Source organism: Vespa crabro, chromosome 23, assembly GCF_910589235.1.
Source record: "Vespa crabro chromosome 23, iyVesCrab1.2, whole genome shotgun sequence".
NCBI lineage: Eukaryota > Metazoa > Arthropoda > Insecta > Hymenoptera > Vespidae > Vespa > Vespa crabro.
Genome location: NC_060977.1, coordinates 1,585,001 through 1,597,500, shown reverse-complemented (window position 1 = coordinate 1,597,500; position 12,500 = coordinate 1,585,001). Strand labels below are relative to the sequence as shown.

Below are 12,500 nucleotides of genomic sequence, written 5' to 3'. Positions count from 1 at the left end.
AGACTTAGAAAAAAAAAAAAAAAAGGAGGAATAAAAAAAAACGTTTCTCTTCTACTTTAACGCCTTCCTTGCATGTGTCTTCGTGATGTCACGCTAGATAAACTATTATATAACTTAATATAGGATCAATAGATCCGATCTATAAATTCTATCGATTGTTTACATGTATACATACATATATATTTGTTCGAGAAAATAAAAAAAAAAAATTGCGTTGCTTTGTTCCATAAAAAAATAAAACTGTTAATAAGAAAAACAAAAAAAGAAAGTGCGTGAGGGTCGATCGATCAATTCAGAATTATCTCCCCTTCGACGATCTATATATATATCTCAAGATTAAAACGATGTCTTTAAAAGGTAATAAATTTAAAAAAAAAAAAAAAAAAAAAAAAAAGGAAGAAAAAAAAATAATAATACCAAGAAACTTATCTGCGAGTGCCATCAATGTTGATCATAAGTAATCACATATGACATTATTGAATAAATGAATAAATAAGTAAATAAATTAATTAATTAATTAATAAAATAGAAGAAAACTGTCTTAGATCAGCGATCTTAAAAATAGATGACAATCTTGACAGATAAAAAGAATATTCTCCGTGTCTACATATGGCCGTATCTTAAAATAATTTTTAAGAATAAAAATAAAAAAAATTTTGGACGCAGTTAACCAAATTAATTAACTAATTATGTTAATTAATCAATCAATCAAGTAAACGACAACAAAATAATCAACTTTATGGGATAGGAGCAAAGTATTTCTAATTTTTCTAATTTTTGTGACGATTTAAGAAACATTGTAAAAAAAAAAGGAAAAAAAAAAGAAAAAAAAAATTATATATATATATATATATATATATATATATATATATATATATATATATATAATATAATTAATTAAAAAAGAAAAAAATGTAGCGTCATCTTTATTCGTTATCGCATCTCTATAACGATAATTATTATTATTATTATTAAACATTACGCTATGACATAAATCGTAAAATTCGAAATAATAAATAATTTACACTTACATACAATATTTCTTCCCGTCTCTCTTTCCCCTGTTCCGTTTCTTCTTCTTTTTTTTCTTTTTCTTTTTTTTTTCCTTGTCTTTTTCGTCCGTCATTATAATCTTATCCTAAATAACGAGCTTCGTTCGAATGTATATCTCAAATCATTTGGAAAATTTATTATCAATTATAATAATACGTTTAAATATAAAGGCACGAACAATGAAAAACATTTTATTATTATCTAATGTAGATCATTATTTTATACAATTCTGTCTCCAATTGATACGTACAAAGAGATATTATGTGTATAACACCGTTTTTTTATCTTTTTTTTTTTTTTTTTTTTTTTTTATTTATAAATCAATTCTTAACACGTTCCGTGCCATGTGTACCACCGGTGGTACACGTTAAACTTGATCTTCAGTCTTTTTTTTTTTTTTAGTTAAAATATCAAATGACTTGAACGACAAAGTCAGGCAAAAATGACTTGGCACGGGACGTGTTAACGAGAAGAAATACTTGTATTTTCTTTTTTTTTCTTTTTTTTTTTTTTTTTTTTTTTTGTAGGATAAACGTCAATGAAATCATTTTCAAACGTATCCGTTTATTCACAATTCTACAATGAAAATCTTTATCAGTCATATCATATTTTACTGATCGATCATCTAAATTTACGTAAAACCCTCTTTATTTCTTATTATACACATTTTATAGATTATTCATCGTTTATTGCGCGCGCGCGCGCTTATATTTGTATGTTTGTGTGCTTGTGTGTATGTGTGTGTGTATGCGTGTACGTGCATACGTGCGTGTATCTTCTATCCTTATATTATTTAATTTTATTATATTTTATTTTTTACTTTTTTTTATTATTATAAATTCGACTGTGTGCGACGATTATTATTAAACAATTGTTGATAACAAACATATATATATATATATATATGTTTGTGTATATGAATTTTCTTAATGAATTAAATACACTTACGAGTTAACACCCTATTGACGTTTCTTCTACGCGCGAGGTTCTTTTGTACACTTTTAAAAAGTTCTTATGCTCTTTACTTTTTTCTGCACCATTTATTATTATTATTTTTATCACTTTCTAGTTCTTTTATTTTATTTTATTTTATTTTATTTTATTTTATTTTATTTTATTTTATTTTACCTTCATTATAGTTATATACTCTTTCAGTTTTCAAGGATCTACGGCGATTAGGCCTAAAGAATATGGAGATTACGTAAAAAGTATGGTAAAAAGAAAGAATTTCGCGAAGAGAATGTGATATATTATTCGTTTCGTCTTTTTTACTTTTCTTTTTTTTTTTCTTCTTCTTTTTCACTTTTTTTTAATCGATAATTTTGGAATGTTTTAGAGCCACAGCTCGCTGGAAGACGATTCCTTTTGCCTTTTGTTCTTTTTCTTTTTTTCTCCCCCTACCCCCCCCCCCCCGTTTAAAAATCTTTTCTCCCTTTTAGTTTTATAACCGTGGCACGTTTAACTAACTCCGCATCGAGGGATATTTTGTACTTAATCTTTTTTTATTTTCTTTTTTTCCTAATTTTGGAAACACATTAAAACTCCGATATTCTTCACTCTTTCTCTCTACTTTTATGTTCCCAGATTTATGTTATTATAAAATATTGTAAAATTTGATATGAAAACTCATACTTGGATATGTTTTTATTAAATATCTGTAGAAAAGAATTGATAGCACCTGAAAAATTGTGCAACTCCATATTTCTATAAAATCCAATTACGATAATATTAATAGCTCAACCATTATCTAAATAGATATGTACAAAAAAGTTGAGCATTTATTTTAAATTCGTTATGTTACAATACACCTGATGAAATTTACTCGTACATATAGATTCTTGTCAATCAAGAATATATCATTTAATTTCGATTAAACGAATTTGATATTATATATTATCAAAATGACATCGATAATATCTCCAATTTTACCTCGAATTATTATTATTATTATTATAATTATCGAGGCGATTAACGGTAAGTATTTTAATCTTTTTTCTTACCAAACTTTGTTAACAGCCTCCAAATGCTCCTCTGTTATTTCGCGGAATATTTTGACGTGTTGAGGGAAACCGTGGATGAATGCATCCTTCGGGAAGGTGCTGGACTAACAGGAGCGGAAGGAGAAGGGCCAGTTGGCGTTGTCGGTTTAGAACCTCTTCTATTTCGTCTTATAGAGGAATACGGGCTAGTACCTCTGTTAACGTGCTCATGTGCATAAAGTAAAACACCGATATCTCTATTACCAGCTTCCAATGCAATTTTTAGAGCAGAACTACCATCTATATCGACAATCGATGAATCGCATTCTGAATGAGCAAGAAGTATTCGTACTATATCGGTATGTCCATGTTCAGCTGCACACATTAAAGCCGTACTACCGTCTTCGTCCTGAATATTAATAGCGGCTCCTGCGTCTAATAACAATTGTGTCATATCCTTCCTTCCATGAGACACTGCCAACATTAATGCTGTTTGTCCGTGCTAAAAAAAAAAGAGAAAAAAAAAAAAAAAGAGAAAAAGAAAAGAAAAAAAATACAGCATGTATCAAAAATATAAATAAATTGATCGTTCGTATTAAAACAATAAAAACGTATGATTACCAATTTGGCTCTAATGTTGACATCGGCAAGCTGAAACAATCTGTTTGCTACTGAAGCATGAGTAGAATTCTTAACTTCTGCCAAAGCAGCTAACATTACAGCGGTATATCCAGCCACGTTTGCTTTATTGATATCGCACACTTTGGAATCTAAAAGTATGGAAACTACGTCGAAGTTTCCATGAGAAACTGCATAATGCATAGCAGTATTACCACTGGAATCAATCATATTTACAATATATTCTAGCAAGGTACTAGAATATTCCTCAAAACAATCCAAATAATCTTCAACGTCCAATGGATTGGCATTGGCCGTACTAGATATTTTAAACCATTCCTGTTGTATTATATTGGTAGCATTTTTAATCTGTGGCGAAACATTTCTACTAGGTGACTTTTTAAAACTATCATTGAGAACTTTCATGGCGGCTTGCATTTCTTTAGAAGGTTCCACTTTCTTTCTTGGATCATCTTGAATAGGCTGAAATAGAGCTGACTCAGATAGCTCTTGTTTCTCATCATTTTCAACACCTTTTTCTGGCTGATCCTGAGATATGTCCTCCGACATAGATTTGTCATTTCTTTCCTTCTCCGTTTCCAATTGTCGAAGGCTATTTAAAATACAATAAAGATTGTATTAAATATAAAATATAATAAAGATTGTAATAAAGATTGTAATAAAGATTGTAATAAAGATTGTATATGTACACATATACACAAGTAATAAAAATTATTAATTAAATTATTAATATTATATTATTATGAATATATGTGTGTGAGAGAGAGAGAGAGGGGGGGGGGGAGAAAAGGAAAAGAATAAAAAAGAAAAAAAAAAAAAAAATACCTATTCTGAACAAAATTACACAATGAAATATTCGTTCCGTTGATCGAGCGATCAGAGTCTTGTCGTTGATGCTGCTCAGGATGCAGCATCGATCCAATTTAAAACGAAAAGAAAACTTTTTACTCGTACGACGTATCAACGACACAATAAATTAATACGAAATCAAGGATATTAGCGGCGAACATGACTAATATTTTGTAATATATACACAACACGTGACTCGATTAATATTTATATTATATAAATATTAGAATGTAAAGAAGTTATTTATCGATATTACAAAACTTCTTATCATTTAATTTATTCACTTATTAATTATGAAACACTTTTACAATGGATAAAATAAAGACGCGGGTTTTCACGTTTTTCCACTGACAATGGAATCCCTTCTGTCTCTCTCTCTCTCTCTCTCTCTCTCTTTCTCTCGAATGTTATTTCACAAAAACGCCGCTAGGCGGAGTTGATTGTTAAAGTAACATTCGAGAATCGAGATGAGTTTATTCGAGAATCGAAATACATTTGTTCGAGTATCGATACTAATTCGATAGTTTATAACGAATGTTCTTTCGGTACGGAATTAAAAACGGAACAAACTATATTGAACAAAATTATTAAATGATATTTCTTAAAAGTTATAAAATTCTTATTTTATTCTTGTTCTTTTTTTTTTTTTTTTTTTTTTTAAATAAATCATCGAACGTCATGGCAATAATTGTGAAGTTTAAACGATTTGTTTATCAATACGTTTCTGTGTGATATATTTATTTAAATCTACTCGTCGATCCTAATAGAAATGTAATTTCTCATAATTCGTTTCATTTTCAAAACTCGCGTAATTCGCGTGTCTATAAAAATTCATCTGCATTGCAATCGTGTATAATATTTTTTTTGGTTTTTTTTTATTCTCTGTTTTTTGTTTTCTTTTTTTTTTTTTTTCTATGTCCAATCCCTGCAAGTTGTATTCGTCGATTCTCAATCAAGATTCAAAAACGGATCGAAAATAATCTGCAAACACTGCCGAGACACAATTGGTAAGTATATTTCTTGTTTCCTTTCTTTTCTTTCTTTTTTCTTTTTCTTTTCTGTTTTTTTTTTTTTCTTTTTTCTGTCGAACGTATTCGCAGTTTATAAAAATTACTGCGAATCCGATGACTGTTGTCAGTAGAATTTGTATTTAGCGTGATTCCTTGTGATATTTGAAATGACTTCGTGTGAAGAAAAAAAAAACAAAAAAAAAACAAAAAAAAATGAGAAAAAAAAAAGAGGAAAAGATAAGAAAGAGAAATCTATTTCAATATTATTACTTTTAATATCAATGAAAAAAGAAATCCTGATATAAAGTCCTACATAATTGAAAATCCTTCGTATTAATCTTTTGTCTTTCTTTTTAATCTTTTCTTTTCTTTTCTTTTCTTTTTTTTTTTCTCAAACAAAATTCATTCCGACATCTTTCGACATTATATTTACAATATATATATATATATATATATATATATATATATATATATATATATTATATATTATATATAATATATAAATAATAATAATAATAATAATAATAATAATAATAATAATATTATGTTGGAAACTATGAAACGGGCATTGAATGAAAATAAATAACTAAACAAAAACGCCCGTTTCATAGTTTCCAACCTAATACTTATATATTAGGTTGTAAACTATGAAACGGGCGTTGAATGGAAATAAATAACTAAACAAAAACGCCCGTTTCATAGTTTCCAACCTAATAATAATAATAATAATAATAATAATAATAATAACAATGATACTAACCGATTACTGCTATCGTACTGTTCCTTATTATCCGAATCGTAACGAATAATACCGGTGGCTGGTATTTTGGTATAGGTGTCCTGTCTCCTGAATTTCTTATGATCAGAAGTATTAAGAGCTATATGAGATGGCCTTGGTATCCTCGAAACTAAATTGGCATTCTGATGATTCATATTATTCTCAACGTTATTATTGGTTATTTGTTTAGCCAACAATTTGATTGTCTCCTTACAATTGTCGCAATAATTCGTACCGCATGATATCAATATATGTGGTTTTATCGAATCACCGACCGATACGTCAATAAATTTCTTCTTTATCGGCGAAGTACCAAATTCACGTTTCTTCGGTAATAAATCGTCGGTATCTAAAGATTTATTCGCCATTTTGATTATATTATCGGCCATAATGCCGATAGATTTCATCGTCCTGATTTTCCTTTTATTAATATTATCACCATAATTGAACGAATGACTTCTAGAGTTAATCGAATTCAATGAAATATTACGTATAGTAAGTGGATCAGGACCTACTGCTATCGTTCTTGTATCAGGATTTATTCTAACTTCTAATCCAACATCCGTGGATCTTGGTTTAGCCATAATACCAATATTAGATTTAAATTTAATCAATGACGAGGACGATTCATTAGTCGTTTGTACCCTTTGATCTTTCTTATCAATGATCCTTTTTATTTCCTCGATACATTGTGTACCCCTGTTCGATGTCTTCTTTAATACAGTATTTTTATAAATTCTAAGAGCATCGTCTACTATCACGGTAACATCCTCGTTCGTCAATACATCCTTCATCGTTATATTCGTAATCGTACCGTATGATCTCTTATCGATCTTATTAACTATCACCGGTGCTATATCCTCAACGAGAAAACGTGCACGTTCTAATCTCTTCAATGGACTATCCGTATTCGTACCAAATTCACGAATTTTTCTATATATCTTACTATCGTCGTCTACACTGTTATATGATGAATTAGTTTCAATCTGAAGTGGGTTTATTAATATTTTGTTATATTGTTTATCTATCTTCATTTCTAACGACGTATCATTATCCTCGATCATAGTTCCTTGACTATTACGAGTTATATTACGTTTCAAATAATTATTCATTTGTTCAGTCGAACGTAATCTCGTCGATGTCATTCTAGTACTATTACTCGTGTCATTAAAATCAGGTAATATCTCTTCGATTCGAATTCGACTTCTTTCTAAGCAAGGTTTTATCGGCGTACTCGTTAACATACCGACGTCACGCGTTCGAATCTATAATTGGCAATTATTTTATTTCTTTTTATTTGTTTACTTATTCATTTTTTGGTTTTTTTCTTTTCTCTTTTTTTTTCTCTCTCTTCTTTTTTCTTTGTTTTTTCATCTTTTTTTTTTTCTTCTTTTTTTATTAACAGAAATGACGCGATGAAATGAGACTACCGATCGATTTTTTTTTCTTTTTTGTTCTTTTCTCATTAGATCTAAATGAAATAACGTAAGAGAATTGCAATGATATGACCCTTTTGTAAAGTGCAACACGTTCACGTGATATATTTGTACATAATCGTTAAAGATTTTCAATGACTTCTTTTTTATGAAAAATAAATGACATATGAAAAATCAATTGATCTCTCAAGGTAAAATAAATGAAACAAATGAAATTGATGACGATAAATTATCGTAGATATTTGCAAGTGATGATTGTCGACGTTTGATCATACGAAAGATCATCAACAATTTTCTAGAAAAGAAAAAGAACAAAAAGAAAGAAAAAAAAAAGAAAGAAAAAAAAAGAAAAAAAAAAAAAAAAGAAAAAGTAAGAACAGAACAAAAGAATACAAAAGAAAACACTATGCACAGGCTAAAGATTTTTATAATTTTTCATTTAGAACTGAAAGAAGAGAAAAAAAGAAAAACCAAAATAAAACAAAACGAAACAAGACAAAACTTGATACAACAGAAATACAACGGGAATTATACCTACAGTAATATCCTATAATTAATTGAAACGAATTCTAAGAAATACAAAGGGTCTATGATTTTCTCGAAGGAAGAAGAGAAAAAAGAAATTCTTCGGGTGAACATTTCGTAGGATTTCCCGAAGCAGAACGAAATGGATATATAAGAAGTAACTGTTTAACTGAAGTTGCAACGATATCCGCAAGCGTTAAAACAACGACATGAAGAACATGATCGATGCACATAATCCTGAAACATCTTTATAAGAATGTTCTACCATAGAAAAAAAAAAAAAAAAAAAAAAGAAGAAGAAAAAAAGAAAACCTTACATATACAATCAAAAATATCTACAATTTTTTTTTTTTCCTTACTAAAGCTAAACGCGAGAACAAATTTAATAACATAGAAATGCAATTTCTATGTTAGTGGGAGAGGAAGAGTACGGACATACGTCCGCTGAGCGACGTCCTGCGATTAAATAGAAAAGCAATCCTACGAGATTTTTATTATCTACGATTGTTTTTTTGCAAGAATAGAAGAAGAAGAAAAAGGAGAAGAGGAAATGAAAGGAGAAAAAAAAAAGGAAAAAAAAGAAAAAAAAAAAAAGAAGAAAAAAAGAAAAGAGAGAAAGAAAAAAATTCTCCAAACGAACGTTTGTATAGACATGAAGGATTTCACGAAGCAGAACGAATTGAATGTATAAGAAAATAATTGTTAACGGAAGTGTGGAACGGTAAAAATACCTGCTGGTGCGAAACTCCGACGTCCCGCGTCATGACGGCGCACATCGTTCCGGTATCCCTCGTTGTAGGCGTCGTCGAATTGACGGCACCATACCACCAACCATAACCATTACGATATTCATTGTTCCTTTTTGGCTCGCGCCAAGAATTTCGTTCTTCCGAGAACGACTGACTACGATATCTCTTTTGAGTTTCCATAATTTCCTCCCCTATTCCTTCCGTCGTATCCACTTCCCTCTCCTTTTCCCTCTCCTTCTTCTCTACTTTCTTTATCTCCTTCACCTCCTTTATCTCCTTCTTCTTTTCCTCCTTGGAATTCTTTTTACTCAGCTCTTCGACTCGTCGCAAAAGATTCCTCTTCTCTTCTTTCAATACCGACAGTTGCACCTGTTCGCCATCCGTCACACAATTCAAATCAAAAGAAAAATTTCATTTAATTGTATAATACATTTTGATCAAATATTTCTGTTAACAGTATACGTATATGTATTAGGTGGACCGGAAAGTAATGTCGTTTCTGCGAATGTCGATATTTGATCGTTAAAAATTGTTAAAAATTTATTCGTTTGAATTTAATTTAAGAAAGCGACATTACTTTCGGTTATTAATATATATATATACATATAATAATAATTTAAATACAATTTCGAACTATATATTTTTTAATGAGCACTTTTCAATTTATCTGAAACAAATTTTGTAAATTATTATAGTCAAAGTATCTTTTGTAATATCATTATTTAAATGTTCAATCTACTCCATTTTTATTACGAATAATGATTTAATATTTTTAATTATTATTATTATTATAACATATATACATATATACATACATATATATATATATATATATATATATATATATATATATTAAAAATAATACTAAATAATAGTATAACAATATTAATAGGCATAGATTATTATATAATATGATAAGGTAATTATACTAAATTGAATAATGTTGTGTTATGCTTGCTTGGACCATTAACGAAGAGTAAAATATAAATAAATAAATAAATAAATAAATAAAAAAACAGAAAAACTCAGTGGCGAGATTCGAACTAATCATTGAAAAAAAAAAAAAAGAAAAAACAAAATATATAAACAAATCATTAGAAGGAATTTAATTAATTTAAATTCGTAAGACCCGGATTATTTAATCTTTAATGAAAAAAAAAAAAAAAAAAATCACTAGTAGAATTCCAAATAATCTGAGATTAAAGGAAAAAATAAATAAATAAATCATCGCCAAGATCCATAATTAATAAATATTAATATAATATTATTATAGTATAACATTGGTACGTTATAAAACAAAAGTTATGTCTGAAAAAAAGAAAATAGAAAGAAAAGTAAAATTATATTTTCTATTATTTCGTTTTAATATAATATAACAATAGTACGATAATATTATAATAATTGTACTGTAACAATGTATGTATACCATTAAATATATAAATTGTACTAATGTAAGGCATTATTTGAACTTAGGAAAATATTAACCTTTCGATTTAACTAACAATGAAGTTTCTAACATGTGAAAAAAAAAAAAAAAAGAATGAAAGAGAGAAAGAACTATTGCGATATTAATACGTGACTTTTCAATGTTATGACATTAGAAAGGGTTAATGGGTTAAGTCATCCTTATGAAAGGAATCGAAACGTAGTTGTGAAAAATTACCTCTAGCATGGGAATTGCCTTGACCTGTTCCTCCAACTCTCTCATTCTCTCCAAAGATGCTGCCATCTGTTCACGAATGTTCTAATAATATTAACAAACAAACATAAGAAAACATTAATACGTATATAAATACATGTACACGTGAACTTTCTACCTTCTTCTCGAGTAAATGCAAATGTCAAATCAAACAGGAAATATTATTTATTTATTTAATTAATTAACATTTATTATACCTGTAATGCACCAGTACTGAGATTTGAATTAATACTTCCGATGCTGGCATCATCGAGATCATTCGTACGCGTTGTTGGTTGCACAACCGGCGTTGTCTTTGTCGTTCCATCTTTAATGAAAAAGTTTCAATTAACATTTATATATTTCATTCGTTCGTTCGTTCATTCATTCATTATTAACAGATTATGAATCATTCATTGATTCATTCAATCATAAACTTTAATTAAATGGAATTAAATTTTATATATTTCTTTTTTCTTTTTTTATGATTAATTTTCAACTAAAATTGACTTTTCAATTCAATTTAAATTAAAGTACATTCGATTTCTATTTAATAATATTGTCTATTGATATTATATATTAATTTTATTATTAAATTAAAAATTAATTTTTTGATACGAATTATTAGAGCACATATCTCATTTATTTTAAATGTCAGTGACAGGCTAGAGATAACGCGGGAGGGATCATTGATCTTATTATCATTGATAAAGAAATAACAAAAAATTATTCGGTAGAATAAACACTGAATTAAAAAAATAATTGATCATTCAATAAATATACATTACTTAATAATTTTTTTTTTCTTCTAACAACAACAACAATAATAATAATAATAATAATAATAATTAAAGAAATATTTAAATCGACGAAAAATGAGTTTATCTTTTAAAATCATTGTTATGTATTAAAAATGGCCGAGAGTTTAGAATATTTTCAATTAAGTTTTTATGTAACGAATTACAGTATGGAATGCGTTTGCCATAATCATTATTTTATTTGAATAGAAATAGTTGGAAAAAATCTAAAAATGAGACTACGTACGAATGGATTCATGGCACGCGATTCGCATCGAGCTGCAACGCTTTATCGTATAAGATCTGTTTATATATGTATTATATATGCATTTATGTACATTTTACATATATATACGTACTTATGTACTTAAATATGTTTAATGTGGAACAATGCACACTTGCTCTCACTGGTGCATATCATTAAGTATATACATGTATACATATGTATAAATATGTTATGTACATATGCGCGTACAAAAGCCAAGTAAGCGTAATAAAAGAAATTTTTATATTACCTTTACTAGTCGTAACTCTTAATGTAAAAAGCGCGGGAAAGCGCAACGAAAAATGTTTCGACTTGTAAATTCGTCTTATTAATAATTAATCGAGATATAAATAATAATAACTTGACGTAAGAAATATTTTATTAATATAATAGAGGTATAATTTTTTTCTTTTTTCATTTTTTTTTTTTTTTCTTTTCTTAAGTCGATTCATAAATAACTGTCCATATTAGTATGGTCTTTATAATAATAAAAATAATAATAATAATAATAATAATAATAATAATAATAATAATAATAATTTGCTATTAAAATTTTTCATTCCTATCATTTTGTATTTTCTATAATAAAATAATATGTCATTATTTACGATGACATAAATACCATCTTATATATTATAATGTTATTTTATGACATTATATTTTATATTATTTTATGACATCATATTTTATATGATTTAGATCATCCATTTGGCAATACAATATAAATTAATATATTTTATGA

At 27.8% G+C, this 12,500-nt stretch overlaps 1 protein-coding gene across 5 annotated transcripts in view; it reads right to left on the bottom strand.

Annotated features, from left to right (window-relative positions):
* Positions 1 to 1,597: 1,597 nt before the first annotated feature.
* LOC124431996 (KN motif and ankyrin repeat domain-containing protein 1) overlaps positions 1,598 to 12,500 on the bottom strand; it is a 34,424-nt gene continuing 23,521 nt past the window's right edge. For all 5 annotated transcript variants that reach the window (XM_046980448.1, XM_046980451.1, XM_046980450.1 and 2 more), the window contains 6 exons: positions 10,915 to 11,024; positions 10,682 to 10,762; positions 9,001 to 9,387; positions 6,291 to 7,573; positions 3,654 to 4,263; positions 1,598 to 3,534 (listed from right to left, as the gene is read on the bottom strand). In XM_046980448.1, coding sequence (XP_046836404.1) covers positions 3,088 to 3,534; positions 3,654 to 4,263; positions 6,291 to 7,573; positions 9,001 to 9,387; positions 10,682 to 10,762; positions 10,915 to 11,024 — 2,918 coding nt within the window. In that variant the 3' untranslated portion in view covers positions 1,598 to 3,087. The remainder of the gene's footprint in view (positions 3,535 to 3,653; positions 4,264 to 6,290; positions 7,574 to 9,000; positions 9,388 to 10,681; positions 10,763 to 10,914; positions 11,025 to 12,500) is intronic.